Raw genomic sequence first — 25,206 nt, 5'->3', positions numbered from 1 at the left:
CCAACTTTATGCATTGATTTTTTGTGAAATATACATAGCTCCTCATTAGATCTGATTGAGGTCAAATCAATCATTTAATCATTGGAAGCCACGTTTTATCCCTGAAATCCTGTGGATGCTAATGTCTATGATTTATCCTGTAAGCCACAGACCACACAATAGGTGTCTCTTGCTTGGAAATAGGTCAAGTTGTCCAATTCTATTTGGTTCTTACATACTTGAATATTATTCCAACAATTGTCCTTAATAGGTTTATGAAGTCTGATTTGTTAATACACTGTATTCATGTGGTTGAGAATAGGAATAGAAGTGTTGTCACCACCATTGTTTATGTAGATGCTATCCATTAACAATTTCTATAAAACAATGTTACTTTTGTTTTTTTAGATCAGTGGGGTTCATACTTATTTAATATTATTTTTAAAAGGGTGTGATCGAGCACCCTGAATGGACACATATTTTACAAATTTTAGTTACCTAATTAATTGCCTGCAGCTGCAATGGGTATAGAGTGCTAGCCCTGTGGGTAATGCGTTGGCTGCTAGAATACAAGGTCTGGGTTTTCTTCCCCATATAATCAAGATTGGTTATTCGCGGGTGTTGATCTGCTATATATATTGATCTTTGAAAATGCTCAAAAGGGTCCTCTATTTCTAATGAATCTGTGTTCCCTGATCCAATGATTATTTTGGATAAATAGTTTGTCAAATGACCCAGAGTTCATCACGTCAATCTGAACATCTGCTCTGGAAGCACCTTGCCTATCGTGTCCTCCCAATGTTTGCAAGTTGTTGAGTGACTTCCAGTGCCATGCACACAGTTGATGATTGACATTTGCTAAAATTTGCATCTTGTGTAGCAAAATGGATCCATGAATTATTCACTCACTTGCTTCACACTGATCCAGCCTGTCAGGACCTGTTGTCATCCATAATTACTTTAAATACAAAATAACCACAATATCAATGCTCATCCATCACTGACACCTCTCTCTGAACAGATGCATTTGTGTCTGTGGGCATTCATTTGGTCATACTGTGCCAGTTGGAATGTGTCTGGTTTTGTATTCATGAGAATATGTCACCTCCCACACATACCGTTTGCATTTGGGATGTGACCTTTTCTATTCCATTGCCTTTTCTCCATTCTACTAATTACACAGTGCCCTGTTTTGATCTGTCACAAGGTTCCATGACCGACCCGACCTTTGCATCTTTAGGTATTCCCTCACAAGAAAAACCATCATCCAGACATGTTGCATTTCTGGTTCAGTTCCTATTTGTCTAGATCAGCATACCCCATCCTTCTCTATTTCCAGGTTGCAGTACACCAAAATATCCCCATCCCACTATTTTGGTCACCCAGACCCATATTGATATCCTCGTTTCTGGTCTGAGTTTAGTCAAGCTAAAATCTCATCACCCACTGCTGTGTCTTCCTTGGTCTGTATTTAGCTGTCTGCTATTTTTATTCTTACTCTGTTTTTATATGGTGATTATCTGTTGATCCAATTATTTGGTCCTCAAGGCTCTCTAGTTTTATTACTTGCCCGCTTACTTCAGACAAACCATTTTAAATGGTTCCAGTCTAATCCCAATGGCATAGATCAAGTTGCATGTTTACACAATTTGTCATAGTTTTTTTCAAAACAACCCATTCATGTTTATGTTTAGTTATCATTAAAGGGAGACTTGGCTCCAGTGCCTGGTGTCCATTTCTGTATAGATAACAATGTCCTGATGACTAAAAGCCTCCAGTCTAGCTATCAGTGTCAGCATCAGACAGCCACCGGCAAGTTGCCCCTCCTCCAGGAGAGTAGTCTGTCTCACAGTCCCTGAACCATATTCTATGCCCTTCCGCCCAGCCCTTTCTGTAATGCACAAGTCCTAAATGAAGCAAGTCTAGATTTTCCTCAGGCCCAGGAATCTGAATCTCCTATCTAATTGGGGCTCCTTTTTACTTTAAATGGACTTATTGGTTTCCATCAAAATGATATATTTTCAGAGATTAAGCATTTGTCCACCAGTAGAGAATCTGTATGCTTTGTTACTAGCTTAATCTATTTATTAATTTATAGTTTAAGTCTAGACTTTGTAAATATAGTGCTTAGTTTGAACATGAGACATTGTGTCAATGGGATTGGGTTCATTTAGAGGCACATCAATAGAAGGAGAGTAAAGTGTTCTTTGAATGTTATTAGGATTGATTGGACCTTGGTAGGACTGCAATATGATGTAAGCCTGATAGCTCTTTGATAATTCCTTACAGAAAGAGCAGATGGACATGTGATCATGGTACCACACTATGAAACAGTACCCACATCTCCAAAGATATCACTACCACTACCACTACAACTACTTCTGTTGCTGCTACAACTGCCACTACCATAATCATTATTACTGGTGGCGCTTCTGACACTACTACTACTACTACTACTACTACTACTACTACTACTACTACTACTACTACTACTACTTACTACTCGACTAACAGTGGATTGTCTGGTCCGTCCAAACTTGATCATTTACTGACCGTCATCATGTTGCTGGAATATTGCTGAGTGCAGCATTAAACAAACAAAAAAACATACTACCACCACCACCACCATATAGCTGGAATATTGCCAAGTGCAGCATTAAACATCTAACACACAAACAAACCAAAAGATTGACTAACCAAGTACATTAGCATCTGTAAACCTAAAAGAAATTAGGCCACACCTTCTAGACTGCTGTTTCCTGATTGGCTGATAATAGAATGGATGTGGCTAAATGATGTCACTGATGTATTGATGTCTGCTGATTCTATGTGTTTTGATGATTAGATGAGCAGTCTGCGATGTGTTTATTGTTTACATAATTATTCATACAAATTTACTTCACTTAAAGTTTAAGTTTATGGCGGCACAAACATAAAACCCGGTGTGTACATTTTGTGTGGTTCTACCATGCCAAATTCTTTATTATTTGGTGGCCAGGGGACCCGGTCGTCTAAGGTGCCACTATTGGCTGAGCAGTCGTGCCCTTTGGACACATCAGAAACCTGTCATTGTGGGTAACAATCCCAGTTCACCCCTGTTAAGTTTTTAGGTTTGTCGGCACCATACCCTTGCTCATGGGTTTAACCAAGGTCGTCAATGACAGAGACATGCATCACTTCAGGCTTTTCTCACACATTGAGCTGACACGCGATAATATTTCTGGAATATTGTTCAAAGAGGTGTTAAACCCAATGCACTCACTTACTTAATAATTTGACAATTGCTAAATGCACACTTTCAGTTCTAGTTGAGTACTTTGATGTTCCATGAATAAAATCTTTGCACAGTATTTGCTGTCTCTGTGCGTCCTCTTAAGTGAGCACTCAGCTACCACCTTGCATGACTCCCACTTGAATGAGAGTTGTGCAATACATTTTTGTGTGGAATTGAAGTCTGTTAGCCTGTGGCTGAGATGGTTTGGATGGAAGCACAATCACTCATTGTTACTTGAGATCAGTCATCGTGTAATGCACATCTCGTTTCATTGGCAAAGTTGATGCCAATATTTTCTAAAATTCCTCACACTTCTTATGGTCATGTTTTCTTGTATGCACCATCTGGATTTCTATCATCACCAAAGTGGGTAAATATTTATTCTAGGATTTCCAGTTAAATAGTTGACATGTCCTTCATGCATGTTTGATGGGGAAATTTGAGGATGGGCAAACAAGGCTATTTAGATATGTGTTTTGCAGTAAACAAAGATGTGAGTGTGCACAGGTCATATTAAACACTGTGGAATATATCTAAGCCAAACTTATTGTGGGCCAAAAAGTTTAGCAGTGGTATGGATTTGTAGGATTTGTAGAGAAGTCACATCCCTTACTGTCATGATGTGAACATGCAAGATCCAATACATTTAAACCTTGAAACCTTATCCTTACAAGCTTGCATAAAACTTGTAATATCCAATCCTTTTTAGCAGTTAAATAGTTAGTAGAATGCTATTTCAGCAATGGCCCAAAATATACAGCATAATATAATCAAAACAGCTTCCTGACAGTGTGAAAAGTTAGAGTGTGTCAATTACATGATAAATATGTCCCTGGTCCCACAATGTCATTCAGTGCCGTGAAAGTTTGCATTTGTCTGATTTTACTTGATGGTTAATTATGTAGTAAATTCAGGTCCTTTAATTTGATTCGGTATGACAGAGGTCTGTATTAATCCAAGTCTGTTTTGACAGATTCCACTGCGTCTGTATGAGTGTCTGTGACTACAGGGAATCAATTCTTTAGCTGGAACAATGTATGTACTTTAGAAGGCATCACAAACTGCTTCAACTGACAGAATTGTAATTCAACCTGTTAGAACAGGAGAATGCTGGTTGAAGAAAAAAGCCAATGGATTGGATGGTCAGAATCTGTGACTTGATTAGAAGTGCAAGTCATCTTACCCCAATGGCAGGGATTGTTGCTCTCAATATCCATCCTAGAGACTGGTATTGCTGAAATTTTGCTTAGGGTGGAGTTAAATAGCAAACAAACAAACATACAAACAAACAAAAACAAGGCATTATAATTGTCTTGTGATGCTAAAAAGTTAATATATTACTGAAGAACTGTTTTTAACTTTAACAATTTCAGGTCGGGGCAATAATTTTTATTGAACTATACTACACAAACTATGAAACACATTTTTTAGGCAATGCTGAATTTTAGGCACTCGCGGATGCATGGGTAGCCTGCCCAAACGGAGGTTAAAAGTTATGTTACTATGTAACATTTACCTACAAATTTGAAATATTACATTGAAGATTCAAGTAATGAGGTAAATGAATAATTGTGAGGTATTAACTTCTCTTTGACCCGGGATGTCCACAGAACTCAGTGCCCTGTGTGTGAATGTCCCTTGCTGCTGCTCCTGCAGAGATGACTAGCAATCTGCCTCAAACCTGAAGTCTTTTCAGTGTTTAGTCCAGACATAAACCATAGGATCAGACATACGCATCATCTTCCGCTTGTGAACCTGAAATATGGCTTCATCCCATCATCAGATTGCCATCTGCCAATCATGTTCAACTGCATCACTCCAGAGCATTTATACCAATGGTAAATGACATTGTACACACAGAATACACATGTCTGACAAAGCTGCCTGTGATAATTTCATACTGTTTGCTCAATGAATTAAAGGCTATCTTTTCTGCATCTTTACAACTTAAACTAACTTTCTTTATGTGCAGTTTTTGTGGTCAATATGCCAAGAGTCATACTGATAGAAAATATCACCCCAGAAATAGATTAATTTTTTTGATATGAAACTTTTTTATTGTTTTTATATATAAAGACTTGAATTTTCTTAAATCGATGTTTATAGGAAATGTCACATTAACATCCTACCAGAATCTCTCATTATGACGCAATTTGAACTAGACATCTTTTACACTAAAAAAACCCAACACAGTAGCAATGATTATGATATTTCAGACATTAAAAGATTTTGAGCTGATTGATTGATGTTCATCATTGATCTTCTGTACATTGATCTGTACATTGATCTGGACAGTTTCTCCATGACGTCAGTTAATAGGATCAACTGATTCTCCGTTGTAATATCTACTGAGTAGGATGATGGCGTGTACAGCAGCAAACAAGGCTGGCCACATGCATCAATATTTTAACAACTGTCTTATATATAGGCACATTGATCTATTTGTAGGCCTCTTTAAAATTGTAGAGATACTGATTTTTCCATGAGCATATTGTTAATAACACAGTTGGACCTTGCAGGTTGAAATGAAATGAATAATAAAATGGGCAGCAAAAATTAACTGTTATGTTCAAATTGCAGACAAGAAATAATGGAGACAAATTCCAAAGTAATCCTTCAGACACAAACTTCATACCAATTTCTGAAGTCCAACATTTCATTTTTGGTTAGTGAGGAAATATTTTCTACAGTAAATGGAAAATATTTTTAGCAAAACTATTTTTTTCCCCTTTTTTGGCAAAAGGGGCATGTGATTACCAGGGATATAAAGAAATTGATCATGATTTAGACCTTGAGACATGATGACAAATTTCAGATTTATTGTGCCCACTGTATTTGTGTGACACTCTGCCTGCCGGTAAATGGTGCCCTGAATAGATGCTCAGTAGGGCAGGTTTAAGTATGTGATCTTTAATTTTAGGATAATGCACACCTACTCTGCCATTACATTTCCTCAACCACTGTTGTTAAAATGTCACTCTCTCTGCACCAACCTGTGGAGAGATTCAGGCAGTGGTGAAGCCTCCAGTCCCGGTATGCTTGGTGACAGCTATAGAAGAGAAGACGAGTATCACTTGGTTACAATGTCTGTCAATGTTTCCCATCAGATGAATTGTTGCTCATGCTGTCAACCACTGGTTGGAATCAATTATTTGCAAGCCTTTGTGATGTGGTAATCGAGCGCAGCAAAATACATAATTCACTCATCATCTTAACCAATAAATACCCCATTTCCCGAGGCTGAGGATAACATGAGGATATACATTATGATGGGAGTTTATGTCAGCAGCACTTTTCATTGCCAGTGGTCAAGACAAAGCCACACAAATAATTCTCTTAAGTCATTTTTAAAACATAGTAGCTTCTATTTGGTGACTGGCTACTCTAAATCTAAGACCACAGATTCATCAAGCTAAAGTTCCATTAATGTTCTGCGGCGAGATAGGAGCACTGAACTTGAAAATGAGTTTGGTTTTGTGTCTGAAAGATTAACACACATATCCTCACACTGTGGAGAATGTCCTATATTCTGCTCACCTTGGTTGCAAAGGATATTGACATGATTAAAGTATGGCTACATTGAATAGAAAGCTCAAGACAGACCTCCCATGACAGTATGTGAGATGAATTGATGGATTAAGGAATATTCAAGTGTCATTAGCGTTAAAAAGCATATCATGTCCGTCTCATTTCCCTCGGTGTCACCATTCTGTCACTGAAGCGCTGGCATCCTCCTAGCTCACTTTCAGGACCACCTTCCATTGATTCCACATGCACTCTTATAAACAATTAAACTGATTGAAGGCAATTTGACACCTTGTAATCTCTTAACTACACTTTCACCAACATTAAGAAATTTTATCTCGGATCTGTCAGTTTGTTTCACAATGTATATACCATGCTCTTTCTGAGCTGACAGAACATTGTCACATGGCTGATTTAGCTACTTTCGTCTGCCGTAGTACCACTTGTTGTAAATGGGGGAATTCTTGTACTCCTTGCCTGGAGAGTAAGGTCTGGGAAAGAAAGAGGTGTACTGAGATGGTGCAGGCAGCTAGGGTATCAACAGCTTTCGCCACGATGCGGAATTGAGAAGCGTGTATTGAAATCACTCCCTAGTATCGACTAACGTGCGGGAGGAAAAATCAATGATAGCGACTTCCCTATTGGAGGAGGGAATTTGTCAACAGTGATTTTCTATGTGGAGTGGAGTTGGCTTCAGACCATGAGTTCAGACTCACCCATTTAACCTGAGACGAAAACACTTGATCGTGGAGGATTTAAGTTCCGCTTTCCAAATATTCTACCAATTCTCGTGTTTGATTCTGAGGAAGCAGGCTCCAAGTTTGTAGTGTTACTGAGGTTTGATAGTTCCATCCCTGGGATTAAAGGAACTGTGACTGTTCACAAGACGTGAGTCTACTTCGTCCTACAACTCTTTTCACACTTATTTCTGAAGGATCAAAGTTAATAATCTTTTACTTAGTGTTGGGCTACTGATTTTCGTGTGTATTTTGGTCAACTTGAAAGCTGTCGTCCAGCCTCACCATGAGCCTTCTATGGCAGAGACTGTACCAAAAATGGAAGACAGCTCAACACGAAGCGACTCGCAAAAAGGCTGAAATGACAGCAACCACTTTCCTGATGAGGTTTAGTAACAAGAAGAAAAAGCTGTAAGTACTATGAATGATTAATATTGTTGAAAGAATATTGGCAAGTGGCATATATATGGTTGCTATGACGCCAGTCTCTGGCATTCATTATCCGCTGTGTTTGTTTAGGATATACATTGGTTTTCCATTTTCTCTGAAGTAGAGATATATAGGTCTACATGGAAACCACCTAAGACACTCAAATTCTTACACATATACATATGTAAGGGTTTTCTTATTCCTTATTACATCTTGAAGTTACCTTAGGGTCATTAAATCATTTTGATAAGACTCAGTATTGACGATGTTTTTTCCATTTGATTCTGCATTCTTCAAAATGGTTATATGTTTAAACTAAGGCCTGACCATTTCTTTGTTTTACAGATGAGACAGCATATATTTTGTTATAGATTAAAAAACAAAAAAAATATTAATGGTATTTTTGTTGAAACATTTTACTTTAAGAGAATGTTATGTACACTTAACCCCATATTGACCCCGACAACATTTATAATTATTATTTTCCCTTCAGGAATCCTGACTAAAAACATCTGCGAAAAAAGAATGAATTTGGTCTGAAAATGTTCTGGAATTTAACTTTTTGTTCTTGTGACTCATATCCTTTCATCATGAATAATTAGCTTTATGTAAGAGGTTTTCTCAAGCTTCCCAAAATGTTGAAATATATTGCCTTACATTCCATAATTCTGCAGTTACATTGCAGTTTCTCGGATACTATACCTTACAGTACGTGATGGAACAACTTGTTATGGTGTATCAATACCATAGGGTGTTAAGAAATTTCTTTAGCTGATTTGAATGACATCATCACTGAACAGATCAGATGACTCTTTGACTTTTGGGCTTCCTATTAGTGTAAGTGGATTTAGCCTCTTTCTGTTTCCAGATCCCATTAGAGTTCTGTCCATTTAGTGCAGGCCAGGCCAGGTAGCACAGAGGAATTCTGGTGTTTTCTAGAATGTCTGTGTTTATTTGCTGGAATATCAACACTTTCAACACATGTGGCTGTGCTTCCCTGACTATAAACATATCATATTGGCTGTAGATTCCCAATGTTTCATTATGAACACATGTACTAATCTGTGAGATCTTATTGAAGTCAAATATGTTATTTCGCCTACATAACTGTTATTTGTTCACTTCCAAAACATACTTTAGCTTTGCCGTCTTTAGAGTGATGTTAGAAATATTTTAGGTTTTCATTATTACTATGTCAATATGACTATATATCTATATATACAACTCAATTTTTGATAGGAATGCTGAAAAGGTTTTTGCAATTTACATATTTGCAATGAAATCCTGTTAATTGGGACATAGTGAAATTGATAGATTTATTAAATTCTCAGATTTAAGAATCATTGCTATCAACATCCCTTTGTATATAGGTAGATGTTTCACATGAGCATTGTCCAGGAAAGAGGGCTTTTTGGGCTTAAAGGGTTCCGACTAACTGACTGACTTTCAGTGTGCACACTGTATAAATGTGTGTATTTGTGTGTAAAAAATTACTTGAATATTTTGACATTTTTCGTATTCAACCTCTTGTTTTTAATTTTTAGTTTTTACTGTTATATAGTGGTGTCCAGCTATATACACTGACTCTATACCAAATATTGTCATTATTTCTGTGTTATTTCAGAAATATTCAGAAATAAAAAAATTCTGTACTGATGCCTTTAATTTTGTGCAACTATAAGTAAATTCATTCTGTTCACCCTGAGGAAATAGTTTAAGTCAATTCTGTTACACAGATCAAGAAGAGAGAGATTCAGAACAGTGGAACATGATCATATGCACCTTTTCTATTATACAAATTACTTTTTAGTATAATCTCTCGTATCACATTCACATATTCTATTCATTATATTGAATACGAAATGTTTTATGAACTTGTCATCGACCAATACAAACCGATATACCCAAGCATTGATCTACTCATGCATATTCATAAAGCATTTTAGTATGGGTTTCTATTTATTCATTCAGGTTAAACATGTATATAAACAAGTGCTAAATTTAGTTGTAAAACCATATTTTGAGGAAGAAATGACAGACATATAGTTAACAAGGAGTTCAATGTGTGTCATCTTTTTGGATTTTGGTTACATTTGACTGATCAACATCTTGCATGTCTTTCTTGAAGTTATATTTGAGCAAGGTGCTAATGTTGTGAATATTTACTATATCCTTGGCAATTTGTGCATTGCTTTCAGATTTGTATCCCTTCTAATGAAAACAAGAGAAAGTTAAAAGGGATTATATAAAAGTTGTGGTTGCTATGACAGTTGTTGGTGCAGCAGACACGTGGAGACAATGTAAGGTGGGCCAGTGGAGAAGAAATGGGTGGATTTGCTTTTGAGTGAGTGAGTGAGTGAGTTGAGTTTAACGCCGCTTTTAACAGTATACCAGTTATATTGCGGCGTGTCAGTTTAATGTTGGTGGAAACCTTGAAGTGATGCAGGTCTAAGACATTTACCACTTTGTTGAAACCCACGAGCACAGGTATGGTGTTGACAAACCTAGAAACATTATCAGGGTGAACCAGCATTCGAACCCGAAATCATAGGTTTCTGGCATGCCCAAGGGACACAACTCTGCACTGCAAATCGCGGCGCCTTAGACGACTAGGACACCCGTGCCCTTTGGTGTTGGCCATGTCTAAATAGTAGGAAGTTTGTTTGTTAGGTCTTTAATTTAAAAAAACTCTTCCCTTGCTTGTCATGTTAATTCACGAACACATCGTACAGATCCTGATTTTTGGATTCCAATGTCATGGGAACCTAATGGCACAGTTTCATCAAGATCACATGTTGATCATGTGATTATCATCTTTCATAATTTGGGAATATTTTGTGTAATCAAAAGTTCCAAAATGCTGAATAATAGCTTCAAAGTATATTCAGTTCTCATTTGCCCATAGAGGTATTGATTCTTACCATACTTTTCGTCAAAGAAAAATGTGTCACTGCAAAAAGTGTTTATGAGAAAGCATTTTTCATTGCTGATAGGCAGTTTCAATACTGTTAGAATGTGAACAATGATATGAAGAGCTATATTGCAGCTCCTTTATTGCTTAAAATGAGAGAACGTGAGGCAAAGTATTTGGGTAGAAACCCAATATATAATGAGTAATTGCTTTTTGAAAATCAGTAAACACTGGCGTGAAATTTGATGCTTCGCTGCTACATCACAGTCTTGTGAATGTAATGACATCATACAATCCCGCATCATGGAAAACTCTCCTTAATGCGTTTTGTGTCAAATCAAATCAAAAGATACGCTTTGTTTAAATTTGTAAGGTTTTATTAAAGGTTTCACAGGAAATTCATTTTGAACTATCAATATCAGTTGGCAGTTGCGATGTGTAAATCTACAACATGGAAGCCCTGGTGGAGGGATTGCAAGCTTGGGAATGTTTTTGTGTTAAAAGAAAAGTCATAAATTGATTTGCAATTTTGCAATAAATTTGCCAGATATTTGTTTTGCAAGACCCTGGTGATAGATTTACAGGAGATGATGAAGCAGTTGATGTGTTGGAAACTAGTAGAAAACATGGTTAATCAAGGAAGTATTTAGTTTTGCCTAAGAATGGCTATTTTTAAAGATTAGCAGAAGACTGTAGGACACAGGAGGGTGCTACATGATACATGTATTTCCATTTCCAAGGATTGGTGGACATATTCTGATCATTGGTTCTTTCTTGAGAACATTTCAAAGCTGCTCAGAATAACATGAGGAAAATCATCAGTCACAATTTATAGCACAGTCAAATTAATGGATGATCTACTTGAGTTATTTCATTCATATATTTTAGAGCATTGTGATATCTGTATATTTTGTATCTAGTCATTTTATAATTATGGTATTAGAGAGGTTGGGTTGATTTCAACCATTCTTTATTGCCTAGAACCCACTCGACTCACCCAGTGTGCTGATCAGCCCTTACATCCCTCCCCTATTGCCTAGAAACTCGCCATCCCTTAAAACTCTCCCCTATTGCCTAAAACCTCTCCATCCCTTACAACCCTCCCCTATTGCCTAGAACCTACTTGACTCACCCTCTGTGCCAGGCATCTCTTACAACCCTCCCCTATTGCCTAGAACCTCTCCATCCTTTAAAACTCTCCCCTAATGCCTAGAACCTCTCCATCTCTTACAGTCCTCCCCTATTGCCTAAAACCCACTCGACTCACCTAGTGTGCCAGTCATCCCTCACAACCCTCCCCTATTGCCTAAAACCCACTCGACTCACCCAGTGTGCCAGTCATCCCTCACAACCCTCCCCTATTGCCTAAAACCCACTCGACTCACCTAGTGTGCCAGTCATCCCTCACAACCCTCCCCTATTGCCTAAAACCCACTCGACTCACCCAGTGTGCCAGTCATCCCTCGCAACCCTCCCCTATTGCCTAAAACCCACTCGACTCACCCAGTGTGCCAGTCATCCCTTACAACCCTCCCTTATTGCCTAAAACCCACTCGACTCACCCAGTGTGCCAGTCATCCCTTACAACCCTCCCTTATTGCCTAAAACCCACTCGACTCACCCAGTGTGCCAGTCATCCCTCACAACCCTCCCCTATTGCCTAAAACCCACTCGACTCACCCAGTGTGCCAGTCATCCCTCACAACCCTCCCCTATTGCCTAAAACCCACTCGACTCACCCAGTGTGCCAGTCATCCCTCACAACCCTCCCCTATTGCCTAAAACCCACTCGACTCACCCAGTGTGCCAGTCATCCCTCGCAACCCTCCCCTATTGCCTAAAACCCACTCGACTCACCCAGTGTGCCAGTCATCCCTTACAACCCTCCCTTATTGCCTAAAACCCACTCGACTCACCCAGTGTGCCAGTCATCCCTTACAACCCTCCCCTATTGCCTAAAACCCACTCGACTCACCCAGTGTGCCAGTCATCCCTCGCAACCCTCCCCTATTGCCTAAAACCCACTCGACTCACCCAGTGTGCCAGTCATCCCTTACAACCCTCCCCTATTGCCTAAAACCCACTCGACTCACCCAGTGTGCCAGTCATCCCTCACAACCCTCCCCTATTGCCTAAAACCCACTCGACTCACCCAGTGTGCCAGTCATCCCTCGCAACCCTCCCCTATTGCCTAAAACCCACGCGACTCACTCAGTGTGCCAGTCATCCCTTACAACCCTCCCTTATTGCCTAGAACCTCTCCATCCCTTACAACTCTCCCCTATTGCCTAGAACCTCTCCATCCCTTACAACATCCCCTAATGCCTAAAAACCACTTGACTCACCCAGTGTGCCAGTCATCCCTTGCAACCCTCCCCTATTGCCTAGAACCCACTCGACTCACCAAGTTTGCTTATGAATGACTGGATGCCTAAAGGGTGCCTATGGGCAAGAATTGTAACAATTTTCCATGGCTTGCAGTATGTCGCGTCTCAACATGTGACATAGGGCCATTATCCTGACACCATCAGAGATGACACCATTGCTGCTAGCGCCACCTATAGGCACAGGAATAGAGTAGAACTGACACCTTCCTGCTTGTATTGTCTACACATTGTCTAGGATCGGCTAACCACACACTTGTTAGAGATAATTACCCTGATTCCATGGACTTAATTGGGAATTAAGCTCAGAAGTAGTAAGCCTTTTAGCCAAAGCTGACAAATGTGAGATAACTGACGTAGGGGCTGGTCAAAGTGTGAGTTAGAACACCTTGTTGGTGTAGATATGTCCCATGATGAAGATGCCGTTGATGTGCCCTCTGTAGTGGAAAAGATGCTATTGACTACAAAGTAGCAGTTAGAATTCATTGATGAAGATGTAATGATTGTCTATTTTGGTGAAGATGTGGTGGTGATAGGACTTTTTTTTGTGATCAGCAAAACATTTTCAAAGGTTTATTTTCTAAAGTATATGTAACAGAAATACTTGATACCTAAAGGATTTATGTTGATGTTCATAGCTGATGTAGTGCTGAACAAGCCCTGCTCAGCTAGATTGACAATCAGGTGTCCAAACAATGAGGAACAATGTACAGACATTATCATAGTGGCAGGGAGGGCTGTGGTTTTTTCATTCTGTTTTATTATATTTTTGTCCCCCTTCCTATATCCCTCTTTCATTTCATTTCACATTTTAATTTTATGAAACCCTCATAACTATGCACTAGATGTTACATCTCTTATTCTGTTTTTGTGACCCTCTCAGATCTTCTCTCCCCACTTTTGGGCAAAAACATTTGCACCTGTAGAACACCTTTAAGACACCCTAAGACACCTTTAACACCAATTAATTTAAATACAGAAGCAGTCCCAGCCATTGCTTTTTCCTATTTGCACAGGTGGGGATTACTGAGTCCATTAACTTGTGTAGTCACATTGTGTACCTGGGTGCATTTGTGGGTCAAGGTACCCAATGGTGTCTGTACTTGCTCATTTTATCTGGTTTGCCTAACTTGAACATGGGTATCATTTCCTTTCATTTCTTTATCAAGGGGGGGGGGGGGGGGGCACGGGTGGCCCAGTCGTCTAAGGCGTCGCGATTCGCTGTGCAGAGTTGCATCCCTTGGCCACGCCAGAAACCTATGATTGTGGGTTCAAATCCCAGTTCACCCCGATTATGTTTCTAGGTTTGTCAGCACCATACCCGTGCTCGTGGGTTTCACCGAAGTGGTAAACGTCTTAGACCTGCATCACTTCGGGCTTTCCTCCCACATTAGGCTGACACGCTGTGATGTAACTGGAATACTGTTAAAAGTGGCGTTAAATCCAACTCAGTCACTCACTCACTTTATCAAGTGGTGATATATCTCATCTTAGATGTGATGATGACATCAGAGCTATATGTTGAAATGTAGAATGTTATGAAAATTGTCCTGTATTTTGGCAGAGAAACCTGGTTTTCAGGTGAGAAAGGGCAGAGATTGTCTCTTTAATACACTGACAAACAATGCCTGAAGCATTCTGTCAGAATCCATTTGCTCTGCCCTTTTGATAGCTGCATGTCCTGGGTAATACCTAGACACTCTCATTACAGATTTATAAAGTCTATATATTAAGTAGAACCCCCACAAAGAATCCTGCCAATATTTTGACATAGTCCAGTAGATGTCTTTGTAGATTTATGTGATTGTTTGGGTTACTGCAAGACAAAACACAAAGGCCAAAGTAACCACCATCTTTTTTATGCTCTTCTGAACTTTGCAAACCTGTTTGAACTTTTTCCTGGATGAAATATTGCTTTGCTGATCAAGTGACTTGGGAGAAAGGTAATGTCAGCTTGTCTTTGTGTGGGTGGATTAATACCATGCAGTCATAGAGAGGGAGCTAGTAAAATGCCGTATAAATTTGAAGAATTCAAAGAAAAATAGATTTTTACTTGATTGGCAGTTATGAGCTATGATTATAGTGTCTTGCTGGAAAGGTAAACCAGCATGAACAGTGAACAACAATTTCAGGGTATGATATCAGGTTGCAAATATCACTTTTTTTTTATTTAACGACAAGAATACTGAGGACATATCTTGCCCCAGAACAATGTCCATATGATCAGATCTATTAATCTGATGTGGTGCCTCTGTGTGTGCCTCTTGGAGGTTGGGAACATTCTAATCAGCCAATTTAGTTTTGAAGCTTGTCAGTTCTCGGTTAGAGTGAGAGAAGCATTCAAACAAGCATGTCTGATTTCTGTATATAGAAAATGTACATTATCAGGAAATTCCAAATGCAAATAAATAAAGCTGTGCTGTTAGAAAGTTGTGAATATTTTATACATATTGTTTCATCCAAAAGGGTATACTATTGAGGGTATATTTATTCTGTGGTAGTTTTCTTTTGCTGAAATCTAAATTTCTGAATTGAGATGGTAAAGAAATGAGGTCGAATCATTTTCGAAAGCTGACATCTGTTTAGCTCAAAAACTCATGCCGTAGAATCAGACAGGTAGACAAGCATGGGATTCTGTGTTTAGTCAATGAATTCTCACTGCAGGAAACAATGCCTGATCACAGTCAGTTATGCAAGCTGCTCATCAGCTTTGATTGGCAGAGCTAGATTGAAAATTAAACACATTTTAGAGATTAATCGATATATATATATTTCTGCTTCTGAAGACGCCATATTTTTTTCCAAATGATTTGCACTGTACCAACAAACTAATAGCAGTTAAATAATAGTATCAGCAAAATTGATCATTATCACGGTAGGTTTGGTCATTCTTAGCATGTCAGGTTGAATCTACCACTATCTAATGTGAAATATTACTGGTGTGTCCATTAACAAATGCCTCAGCTGTTTAGAACAATGAAGTTTGTAAAGGTTTTGGCTACATGGGTCTGTCTGCCCATTTCTTGGATTACATGTTTACTTGTCTCAGAAATGGATTCATGTGGCGGTGGTAAGTAGGGAGCGCCTGTGTAGCTGGTGTGGTTAAATTGATCAAGCCCAGCTGGGGAGAACTACACAAGGCAATTGCAAACATTGACAGTTCATGGCTTTGAGTTAGGTCCTGTTTCTAGTCAGATGTAAAGTCTGATGGCGTCAGTATGAATGAATAGGATACTGTTCTAAAACACAATCCCAGTTGGTTCAACACTGATTTGAGAGGTATCATGGCATTTCAGCTTGATACGGGATAAATGACTATATGATACAGACCATAGATTACCACTGTCGTGAAACCCACAAGCATGTGTATGGTGCTGACATACTTATTTTAAAGGTGAATCTTGGATTCAAACCCATTTCATCTTTAGGATCCAGTGTTTCTGTCATGCCCAAGGGACATATCTCTTCAGCAAATTCTGGCACCTTAATCGACTGGGCCAGCAGTGCCCCCATTTTAAACAAATAATCATTATTATGTTCTTCTGTTGTTTGCAATGAAACATTGTGAACATGATGTGTCTTATATTCAGCACAAACACACAGAACTTCATTAAGAGGCGTTTAGAAGTTGGAGTACCAAGTAAGGATAAGATATGTGGAAGAACAACCCAGATAGTATGGTTGGTAGTGGTCATTAGTAAAGGAAATTAGGAAATTAAACCAAAATGATAATAATATGTTACATACCATAAATAATCTAACAGAATTGTGGAAATCTAATACATTTTTGCCTTTATGTTTCACTTGAATTAAAAATGCATAATTGAACCTTTGAAATTTAAACTGAGTCTCTTTGTTAGGTACATTTTTTGTGGTTACCGTATTCGACCCATTAAGCGCCCAGGGCACTTAAAAAAAGGACAGAAAGGGTGGGCGCTTATTGGGGACAATTCAGGTCAAATTGGCGTAAATTCATCAGTAAGCCTTACCGTATTTTCTTGAGAATAGTGCACACTTTTTTTCCAAAAAACACAGCTGTGTAGAAGGGGGTGCGCATTATACATGAATTAATGAGTTTTGATGTTTTTTCCCCCTTGGAAAGACATTACTGTGAGCACGTAACACCGGAAATACCATGTCAACAAATCCATACTAAAGTTCGCAAATTATTCATGTTATTACACTGTCTGGCTATAAAAAGTGTTCTTTGTATATCTGGACTTTTGTTTGTAACTTATTTCATTAATTTTATTCAAAATTCCTTTTAATATTGTTTTAATTAATTTCGGCGAAATCGTGTGTGAAGCGATCGGAAGATCGCACAACTCACCGTTATTAACAGCAACCACGGTCAGATTACCGCTATTGACGCCTTGAAACGAACTTAAGTTAACAGAGAATGGATACATATATCATAAATGCCATACTTTGAATTGTAAAAAGTCATATTTGTTTTTGTTGGACAATTCTATATCAACACGCAATTCTCGCGATCACGCGATCACATGCACGGGAGCCTTGACGGTGACTGGTCAGACTGGTTCCATGTAAAAAATAATACCCGGCAATAGCGATCAGCTGCTTCGATTAGGGTTATTATTATTTTAAAAATGTTTAGTAAAAGCTGCATCTAAATTAACAAGATATTGGAATATATTATTCCTGATAAAAAAAATAGTTTCAGATACAACTTTTGCCGATCCTGTAAAGTTATATCATTGGGTGTGTCTTGACCGAATCACCGGTAGATTCCAAGAAAACGTGTGCCTAGCTGAACAAAAAATACAATTTAAACGGTAAATCAACATGTCTGGTGATTTTTTTTATCTCAAATTTCGAATTTGTATACTGACGAAGTTTCTCATCACCTGTTCGTTTGCCGGACTTCACTGAAGGGGGGTGGTACGGTGTAATTTTTTTCTGCGCATAATATTCAAAGTCACAATTATTTAAAATAAACAGAATACAGTCATGCCCCGCTTATACGGACTTCAAATATCCGGAAACCTCGGTTCCCGGATGATTTTCATTAAAAAAAAAAAAATTACTATACAAATGTTAGGAACCTGGAAGGGGGGGCGCCCTTATTGGGGGAGGGGCGCTTAATGGGTTGAATACGGTATTTGTTTTCCACAAGATGAACTGAAAAGTAGATCATATCTCACACAGGGACTAATGGTGATTCATTTTCCAATTTTCGTATATTCTGAATAGTTTATAGTTTAAGTTTATGCCATCCATTAGCAGCAGTCGTAAAATTACCTCCCACGGAAAGCCAGAAAGTGTGACTGCAGACATTTTTGTCAACTCTCACATGCCTGTCTGGTCAGGTTAATTCCGTTTCCTCATCCTGATGCATCTGACTCACAGGGCAACTTCTACATCATTCTGTCACAGCAGCATCCCCGTGATGGAGTCTCTGTCTGTGTAATAGTGTGTTATAGACACACCTATCTACTAGGCTGTGGGTGTGGTTAATTCAGTTATATCCTAATATTGGACCTCTGACCTGAGTTGCAGAGCCTCGGCAGATCTGTTTCGACATATTGCTCAATGTACAGAGCTGGAGCTCATAATGAGCACTACAGATGAGAAAATTTGTGTTCAAACCTTTCTGATTTGACTTCGTAGTTAACTATTTTTTGCTTAAGGAATCAATAAATCGATGCCATGCAATTTGAAATGTTACTTTAAGCGTGTTATATTACTTATTTTTTATAGTTCAAGGTTGTTTGGGGAATGCATGTAACAATATGCTCGCAGGGCCAATTACAGGATTTTTTTAATTTTGAGATATCTTTCAGAAAATCAGTTTGTTCTTCTTTCTCTACTCAGCCAGAAAATATGGCTGAAACATTTGTTAATTAGGAACTGCTAATGTTATGAATTCAGAATTTTTAAGTCATAGAGTTGGAAAAAACTATGTGATCCAAGGAATGAGAGAGTTTGTTGACAGATCAGAACAAAAAGTTCTTGAAAGGTTTCCCGCTTTGGGAAAACTAAGGCTGTCCTGCATACAAATTGCTTTCAACTAAAGTTGCTCAAATCTGAGCATTTGGGAATGATTGACGGATGGATGGAAAGAGTTCACAAAGAAAAGAATAATTTCTATTGAATTCTTTTGGCAATAATCCTTAGAATAGGTCTTGGAGTATCAATGCACACTTTGGACTGTTTGTGTCTGGTTTGTCTATTCCTTTTCTCATCAGATTGCAGGGCAAACTCTGGCCCTTATCCTCCTGCCACTCAACGCAGCCATTGCAACTGACCTGTCTGTGTCCAAGATACGTGTGGATCTGTTTGTTGCTAGTGTGTACATATCTGCCCATCTAGACCTGCTAAACACATCAACAAATTGCATCGCATTGATTCCATGCAAACAGATTACAGGGCAGAAAATAAAGAGCTCTTCATGAAAAGAGATAGATCAATGATGTTTGTCCAGCACTAGCCGCAAGATCGGCATGTTTGACACTCTCAACAATCACATGAAATTGAAACGGGGATAAATATGGAAACTGGCCCAACCTTATTGATGGTGAACCTACTACAAGTCTGTCCTGAGGTGACACCAAGTCCTGAAATAGTTTCGTTATAAAGCAGGGTAAATCCATGATGGCTGGGGGAGGAGAGGTGGGATGGTTCACAGAATCATTAGTCTTCTTTGTGAATCCTTGCATGTTGACACTGACAACACTTAGTCATCAAATAGCTACCAGGGAATGCTCACCTCAGGATTTTGGTTTTGTCTTGTTTGTGAATTCAATTTTAGGTCAGGGGATTCATGAATAAAGTAATGATAAACCCCCAACCTAGTGTATGGCAGATAAGTGTATTGTGTGTTAAATATCTAACAATATAGTGTATGGCAAATAAGTATATTGTGTGTAAAAGATCTAACAATATAGTGTATGGTAGATATATGTCTGTTGGTAAAATTTATGTGCCATATATGTTTCACTTGATCAGCTACAATTAATCATCTTATATTTCACAATCTGATACAATCCCAAAATCACATACTTTACATCACCTGCTCCACAGACTGTAAGATGAATATCAACCAAATCAGTAGCTACCATTACTACATCACAGCATGCTTTGTTTTGGAAACCATGGGGGTATTTAGCATCATACTACCTCTCCCTAGGCGCATTGTGGAAATAATTGGATGTAGGAGATGTGTTATGAATTTCACGTGTCAGTACTCATTGGCTGATCAATAATCTCCTTCAGTGTCAGGTGACAATCAATATTATTGATGACATCCTAGTAGGATACTACCATTATTGGCAAAAGTCAAGGGTTTTGACTAAGATTATGCTTGGGACTTCTAATGAGTAAAGATGTTTGTTGGTTTATTGATAAAGTCATTTTCATTTACATCACAAGTCATCCTCAGACTTGACAATTTATTGTGAAGCCAAATCAAACAATACAAAATACAACAAGGATCCCATGTGTGTTATAGATGGACAAAGTATGTAAACATAAGGCTCTGCAGATAATAAATGAAAGGGCTCGTATAGAATGGATACCTCACACCTACTGTAATAACCTACACAAATGCCAAATCATTCATATTGCTATCTTGATTAAATCGTACAGTTGGCTTTATTCCATAAGAGAAACTTGTTCCTATCAAACAGACTATATATGCACCCCTTGTCTTGAATTTGTCAATTCTCTTTTGTTGAACTGATAATCTTTTGAACAAAAACATTTAAATCTTCATAATATGATCTTAACATTGCCTATGACCACAGATGATGGTCATTTGCAGTAAGATAGTAACTGTTGATATGGATTCTATTTGATGTTGACACATCTTTTTTTAATAGATTTTGTTGTACTGCTGGGATAAAACTGGAGCAACTGGTACAGTATGGTTTTACAATGCTTTAAGCAATATCCTAGCAATTCCATGTCGGTGACACCAGAAGGTTATAATTTACCCATGTGGGAAGTCAAACCTGGCCTTCGGTATGATGAGTGAATAATTTAAATACCAGGCTACCCACCACCCCTAACACAGACTGGTGGTAATGAAGATCGATTAATTGCTGCAGCTCCCTGCTGACTGCCTTTGATTTTGTGGAGGCAAGAAATGTTTCCATATCATAAAATAGTGTCAATGGACCTAGGAATACTTCCATTAGGAAGACTGCAAACACTTTCTATGGCAGGATCAATCATTTCAATTTACTGAAATGGTAGACTATGGAATCAAGTTATATTGATGAAGATGTTGGTTTAAATAGTTGCTTTAAATATACTTTTGTTGATGAAACAAGATTTTGGTCTATTTTAAGTTTGTGTTTTAAAAACATCATCCATCCTCATAGGCTGGTGCTTTTTTGTGTAAGTTGACAAGAATTACTTAGCGACCACATGACGTACATGTGTATCCAACATAACAATATGCAGAGACCTTGAGAATTTTCCATCTGCAATGTTTTGGACATAAACATCTTGATACATTATTCTGTTTGTCCTTGAAGAGAAGAAACCAGTAAAATGTAATGGTCCACAATTCAACATAATATATGTTTTAGAGGCTATGGATGGCTTTCAATTCATCATGCCTTTCAGAACGAATGTTCAAAATAAGAAACTGTCTTCCTGATTTATTGATTTCGAAATTTGAGCAATTTTGTATGCAGCAAGGCTTAAATATTCCCGACTTGGTTCAAGCTGGAACCAATGATCAAATTAAGCTGTAACACAATTATTTGTTTTATTCTAAACTGTCCCTGCTAATCCTACTGTGAGTACAGCCATGATGAACTCACGAAGCAGTGTCTCTCCCTCTGTGGTAAACACTGCTATTCTGGCTGACTATTCTAGTGCTCTTGACCCAAGGCCCTGACTCTCCTGTGTGGAAACCCTCCAAGGTCCACCCTCTTCATGTCATCAGCAGAGCCCTCATGAATGAGTAGATGATGGCTAGAAGGTTCCTTTTTTCATGTTGTTAGGACTAGACATCCAATTTCTAAGTCCTAACAAGAAAATAATGAGCAAGCAGAAATTTAGGTTCCTTTGCCGATGAAATCAGTGATGAGGAATTTCAAAGATTGAACATTGACATGTATGTATTTAATTTGGTTCCAAAAGAATATAAGAAAATGAGTTTCAAGGAGAATCAAGAATGGGGAAACAAGAACTGAGAAAATGGCATGATGGCAGCAGTGATTCCGTAACAGCAAGGACATCAGTTGTTGATCATGACCTGCTGTCAATCCTGTCGCGTGGCAATCCTATGAAGGTTGACATATGTACTGCACCAATTGCTTTTTATGTAAGGCAGTTAACACCATGTGCACAGTAACATGTGCCATCACAGATATAATTCCAGTCCAAACTAACATGTCTTGGATTAACAAGGAGTCTTCATTTGAAGTATTCAGAAGATATAGATTAAAAGAATGTTGTATTTGTTCAATAACACTTATGTTTTTCACAATACATGTTCTAGCTGAGATGCTGAAGAGAAAGCATTGATGTTCTGAAGCCACATGTTTATATCTGAGAATGATTTACAATTTGACAGATGTATAACTCGCAGCATGTTTTTCTTTTCTTTTTAACATTTTTATTTCTTGGAAAACAACATCCAGGCTAAAGTTTCTCAAGGTTTCCAGAGAGCATTTAAAGATTGTTTGAAGGACTTTCTTTGGAAATTCTGTAAAACTTGAAATTAATTAGGATGTCACCTGTGTGTTTATGATGAGTTTAATATTACTGTCAATCACCCAAAATGAAAGCAGCATCAAATGGTGTGGTGGATAGCCATGTACTTGGCAAGCCTGAGACGTAAGAGAACACACCGCAGTATGGTAGATAATCTGGTCTCTGTTGGGCTGCCAAGCAATGACCCTAAGCTTGAGATGTCATTAGGTATATGGAATGTAATCAGCAGGAATCTCAAGCAAATTATGCAGTGATGATACTATTGTCTGTGACACAATAGGAGCTAGGATAGGGAGTTAGATACTCCACTGCTGATGCTGACGTCACAATACAGGTGTTGATATCATCATTGATACTCTTTATAATTATTCCAGGGATATGTCTGTGTTCAATTTACATCTGTCATAATATGATATGGTGTGACATTCTGCTTGCTTATACAATGCAGTTAACACTTGGATGTTTTGGTGAAGAGTTACAATTCCATACATTTAGATATATATATTTTTTATCAGTATTGCTCCTGAACCCTTAAATTTTAGTAAGCACCTCAGCTAACATTTCTTGATGTTTGGTTCTGTTTGGTCTTTTGATGTGAAATTATGGAGATATTTTAGGGTAAACCACTTCAATTTGTTGACAGTAGATTGACGAGGAATTAAATACAAGGAATAATTAACTATCATTTTTTAAGATGTTCAAACCGCTTCTTCCGACCATGGCTTACAGTACATCTTCACTGCATGGATGTTAGAATAGAGGTTTTCTTTTGAATGACACTGTGTACCTTGTTTTTTTGTCTGCCTTCAAAGGACAATCTGTTAACAGAGGCCTGTTGGGTTAATTAGATTTGGCCTACAGCCTAAGTAAAAGTGTGGAGCTAAATTGAGACTAGTTGATTGTCATGTGTTTGCCTGACATGACTGTAACACTGAAGTATAAATTAACTGTCCCATAATGGCCACCCCCAGTGAGTGACATCAGCTCCCTCAATAGGAAGTCGAAACACGCACCTGCGGTACTCTCCATTATTTTGCCATTGCTGAGAGCAATCAAAGATGCAGTATTAATATATAACAACTGCTTCCTATGAAGTTTTCATCGTTTGGGCCTGTGATGTAGTTGGACATGTGAGTTTGTCATTTGATAAACTATTTGGAAAAAAAACAACTACAAAAACACAGCCATGACGGTAAACATTTGAGTGAGATGTGCTAGTTGCTTCAAATATTACTTCAATCTCTGGTCTGATATCAGTTAATATTTTGTGACAGTCATTCGCAGTTTAAGTATATATGTGTTTAAGTATATATCTCATGAGGATGTGTTTATAAATTACCATCAAACAGTGATGATACCAGGTGTTCATGAAAAGGTAAGCATATCTTGCCCCACCGGTGGCACCCCTCACAAGCACATGCAAATGCAAGTCATTTGTTCACCTTAAAAAAACACAGAAACATATGTTACAAGTCAAAATAGGGAATTACATGAGACATCATTATTGTAGCTGATGCATCAATTTGGGAAATGGCTTCCACATGTCTACCCTAACACAAACATTGGAGAAAGTTAAGAAAATAATGCTAAAATATTTTCAATGAAGTATTACTTAATCTGTGTGAATAGTTGGTGTTAAAAAAATAGTTTGGAAACTTACTAATTGAAATAACGACTGATATTTACACAAATGAAAAGTTTGATTGATGGCATTAATGGTTTGTGGGCTATTAAAGCTATCATACCACAGACACTAATAGAGAGAAACGTCAGCTTGAGTGAAAATTTCAGTTCATTAATTTGAAATGGAGTAGCATTTGAGCCAGCATTTTGTACAGGTTGCAAGGATTGTGGAAAAGCGTGTGGACAATCACATTCAATCTGACGCTAAATCAACTCCATTGATCACTAATCTATATACGTCACAATACCATGTTCAAGTGTTTATGCAGAATTCTATCAAATGCATGGTAATGAATTGATGTCGAAGCATTTGTTGTGTGGGTGGGACCTGTTTCTTGTTGTATTGAGTGTTTATGGCCGGATTTCTGAGCAGGTGTGGTTGTAATATTGACTGACTAGCAACTAATTTGATAAATCAAGACAGCTGTACAATAAACTATCAATACACGCAAAGAAAATATCAATTTGTGATCAGTAATGTCTGTCCTTATTGTTCTTGATTCAGCAATCCTTTGTGTGCTTTCTTTTAATCAAATAGCATACAAAAATATCATTCAGACTATTTCTAGAGTGAAAATACTATATAAATAGCTG

General features: G+C 38.1%; 1 protein-coding gene across 3 annotated transcripts in view; it reads left to right on the top strand.

Moving 5' to 3' along the window:
- The window catches only part of LOC139468223 (ankyrin repeat and fibronectin type-III domain-containing protein 1-like), a 212,748-nt gene that overhangs the window by 76,386 nt on the left and 111,156 nt on the right, over window positions 1-25,206 (top strand). Inside the window, exon 1 of one of the 3 annotated variants that reach the window (XM_071250047.1) lies at window positions 7,821-7,926. The exons of the other annotated variants lie outside the window; for them this stretch is intronic. Coding sequence (XP_071106148.1) covers window positions 7,877-7,926 — 50 coding nt within the window. The 5' untranslated portion in view covers window positions 7,821-7,876. Of the gene's footprint in view, window positions 1-7,820; window positions 7,927-25,206 lie in introns of those variants that run through there. 3 annotated transcript variants of the gene reach the window in all.

The sequence above is a fragment of the Haliotis cracherodii genome, unplaced genomic scaffold, assembly GCF_022045235.1.
Source record: "Haliotis cracherodii isolate W230 unplaced genomic scaffold, xgHalCrac1.p SCAF_2, whole genome shotgun sequence".
In the NCBI taxonomy this organism is placed as follows: Eukaryota; Metazoa; Mollusca; class Gastropoda; order Lepetellida; family Haliotidae; genus Haliotis; species Haliotis cracherodii.
This window is presented reverse-complemented; position numbering and strand designations above follow the sequence as displayed.